The sequence below is a fragment of the Chlamydotis macqueenii genome, chromosome 6, assembly GCF_036417535.1.
Source record: "Chlamydotis macqueenii isolate bChlMac1 chromosome 6, bChlMac1.mat, whole genome shotgun sequence".
Classification (NCBI taxonomy): Eukaryota; Metazoa; Chordata; class Aves; order Otidiformes; family Otididae; genus Chlamydotis; species Chlamydotis macqueenii.
The window spans coordinates 24,176,526-24,178,861 of record NC_141561.1 but is presented as its reverse complement, the minus strand read 5'-3'; the positions used below and the strand labels follow the sequence as shown (position 1 = coordinate 24,178,861).

The 2,336-nt window shown below is 62.0% G+C and overlaps 1 protein-coding gene across 2 annotated transcripts; it reads right to left on the bottom strand.

Annotated features, from left to right (window-relative positions):
- HOXD13 (homeobox D13) lies at positions 1–1,769 on the bottom strand. 2 transcript variants are annotated; one of them, XM_086751153.1, is made up of 3 exons: positions 1,685–1,769; positions 1,028–1,639; positions 1–251 (listed from the first exon to the last, which is right to left on the bottom strand). In XM_086751153.1, the coding sequence occupies exons 1-3, from the start codon at positions 1,767–1,769 to the stop codon at positions 1–3; spliced, it is 948 nt and encodes a 315-aa protein (XP_086607279.1). The 2 variants fall into 2 exon arrangements, with proteins under 2 accessions (XP_086607279.1, XP_086607280.1); XM_086751154.1 differs by having other exon boundaries at positions 1,679–1,733.
- Positions 1,770–2,336: the final 567 nt, after the last annotated feature.

Below are 2,336 nucleotides of genomic sequence, written 5' to 3'. Positions count from 1 at the left end.
TCAAGATACATTGTCTTTCAGCTTGGAGACTATTTTCTTATCCTTCACCCTCCTGTTCTGAAACCAAATGGTCACTTGTCTCTCAGACAGGTTTGTGGCTGCGGATATCCTTCGCCTCTTGTCCTTGTTAATGAACTTGTTAATGGCATATTCATTCTCGAGTTCTTTAAGCTGCAGTTTCGTGTACGGCACTCGCTTCTTTCTCCCACGCCGGTAGACACACATATCGGGCTGGTTTAGTGCAACGTCTCCTGTTGTAAAAGACATGATGTGAAAAATTAGAGTTTTATTACAGGCGTTTAAAGCTTAGCCGATACTCGTTGGGCACTGGTTTTCACGTGCAAATAAATAATGCCGGGTTGTTTACGGCTTATTATTATTTACACCGCCACATTATTTGCAGGTTAGTAAAGCCCCCAAACCTTGACGGACTGTCATCGCTTTTCAGGCACGCACGGCTTAGCGAGCGAGCCGGGCAGTGTGGCAGGACGGAGAGACATCCCTTTGGTGCGCGTTTCCCCGCGTGGGTTCACGCGTGGTTTTCAGCGCCATGCCCGCACCGCTCGCAGCCTGTGAAGTGCCCCGGGGGCCAGCTCCGTCGGCAGCTGGGTGGCGGAGGAGCGCAAAGCCTTCCAGCAAACTCCTCGTTCTGCGAACCGCAAACGCGAATGCGAGGCCGGCCGCCGCGGGAAGCAGCGGGGGAAGGAGCCCCACGCCGCCCCAGCACCGCGGGACGGTGGTCGGGAGCCTCGGGGCTGGGTGGAGACGGACCTGCCGGCTCTGGGGGTCCGTCCCGCGGGGTGGAAAGGAGAGGGTGAGGCTTCCTCGGGGGTAGCGGCGAGGGAAGGAAAAAGGCAAAGGCCCCGTCGTCCCCCCCTACCTCGGCTTAGTGCGTGCTTGTGCGGCATGTCCGGCCCGGCAGGCCGGCCCTGCGGCCGGGGGGCGGGGGAGGGGATGGACAGGCGGAGGAGGCGCGGGGTGGGGGGGGTGGGGGGTTCAGTTCAGACCATTTCTCTCTCTCTCGTACCTGGAAAGGACGATTTCCAAAAGTGTGAGCTCTGTGTCTGATCTTTGGCACAGTAAACCTGACTATTCCAGCCATTAGCCAGAGTCCAGGACTGATAGCCCTCCATTGATATGTATGTTTCGTGTCTCGGTTCCCCAGAGCCAAACGTTGAGACCATGTCTATGTACCCAGGAACGTGCTGGTAGGGGGTTGTGTAGCCCTGGTAGAAGGACACTTCCTTCGCCCTGGAGGAGACTTCATTGGCGGGGACACTCGTGCTGGTCAGACTGGAGACGTCCATGTACTTTTCCACAGGAAAGCCGCCAATGGAGGCATGGGGGGGAGACTTCAGGGCGTTTTGCTGGATCCCAACCCCATGGGACATCCTGCAGCTATAGTATCCATTGCCAAAGTGATACCCATAGCCCAGCGCTGGGGCGGCGGCTGGCGCTCCGGAGCCCGGGCAGTCCTTGGCCGAGGGGTCGGGCCTCGCCGCCGCCCCCGAGCGCTCCCCTCCGCCGGCGTAAGCGAACCCCGAGGAAGCGGCGGCGGCGGCGGCAGCAGCGGCCGCTCGGCCGGTGTGCGCCGCACCGAAAACGGGCGAGGAGAGAAAATTACGGCACTGCCCGGGGGCTCCCCCCGCGCCGCCACCGCCGCCGCCGCCACCGCCACCGCCGCCGCCGCCGCCGCCGCCACCGCCGCTGCTGTCGCCGCGCAGTCCGTCCATCTCCCAGCTCGCTGTTTTGCTCATGGCCTTGCACATCGCGGGCGGCGGCTCGGTCCCCGGCCGGGCATGATGCAAAGGGTTATTTGCCTCCAACAGGTTGGATCCTGGCGGTACGTTTATAAAACACGAAGTCCAGGTTGGGAGGGGGGACGGGGGTGGGGGCGGCCGGCTCCAGATTAGTTTGTCGCAGCCCGGGGGGCTGCTCATAGGCTGCAGTCGAAACATGTGACCCTCCCGCTGCCCGCACTGCCCCTTTCGCCTCGCAGCCCCCCGGTTCGCACCGACGGCGCCCACCCTCTCCCCTACTCCCCTCCCCTCCTTTCCCACCCCCGCCCCGCAGCGGCCCCGGCGCTGGGGAGGGGTTGGACGGGAGGGCGGCGGTGATACCCCTCCGAGCCAGCTTCGCCCCCGTCGCTTTCATCCCCCGCTTTCTCCTGCCCGTGGCTTCAAAAGGGCCAGCGGAGGGGATACTCTGCTGGCCTTTTTGAAGCCACGGGCAGAGAGGCCCTTTTTGAATCTATGGGCAGGGGAGGTTGGAAAAAAACACGGAGGGGGTTTGGGAAAACCAGACACGGTCTTCGTATCCAATTCTTCCCCATCTCC

Excerpts from the sequence above, each read along its gene's own strand:
- HOXD13 (XM_086751153.1), bottom strand. The coding sequence starts at position 1,769 with ATGTGCAAGGCCATGAGCAAAACAGCGAGCTGGGAGATGGACGGACTG. Across the intron at positions 1,640-1,684 it reads CGGTGGCGGCGGCGGCGGCG|CCCCCGGGCAGTGCCGTAAT; the intron begins GCGGCGGTGGCG and ends GCGCGGGGGGAG. Across the intron at positions 252-1,027 it reads TTGGAAATCGTCCTTTCCAG|GAGACGTTGCACTAAACCAG; the intron begins GTACGAGAGAGA and ends CTTTTACAACAG.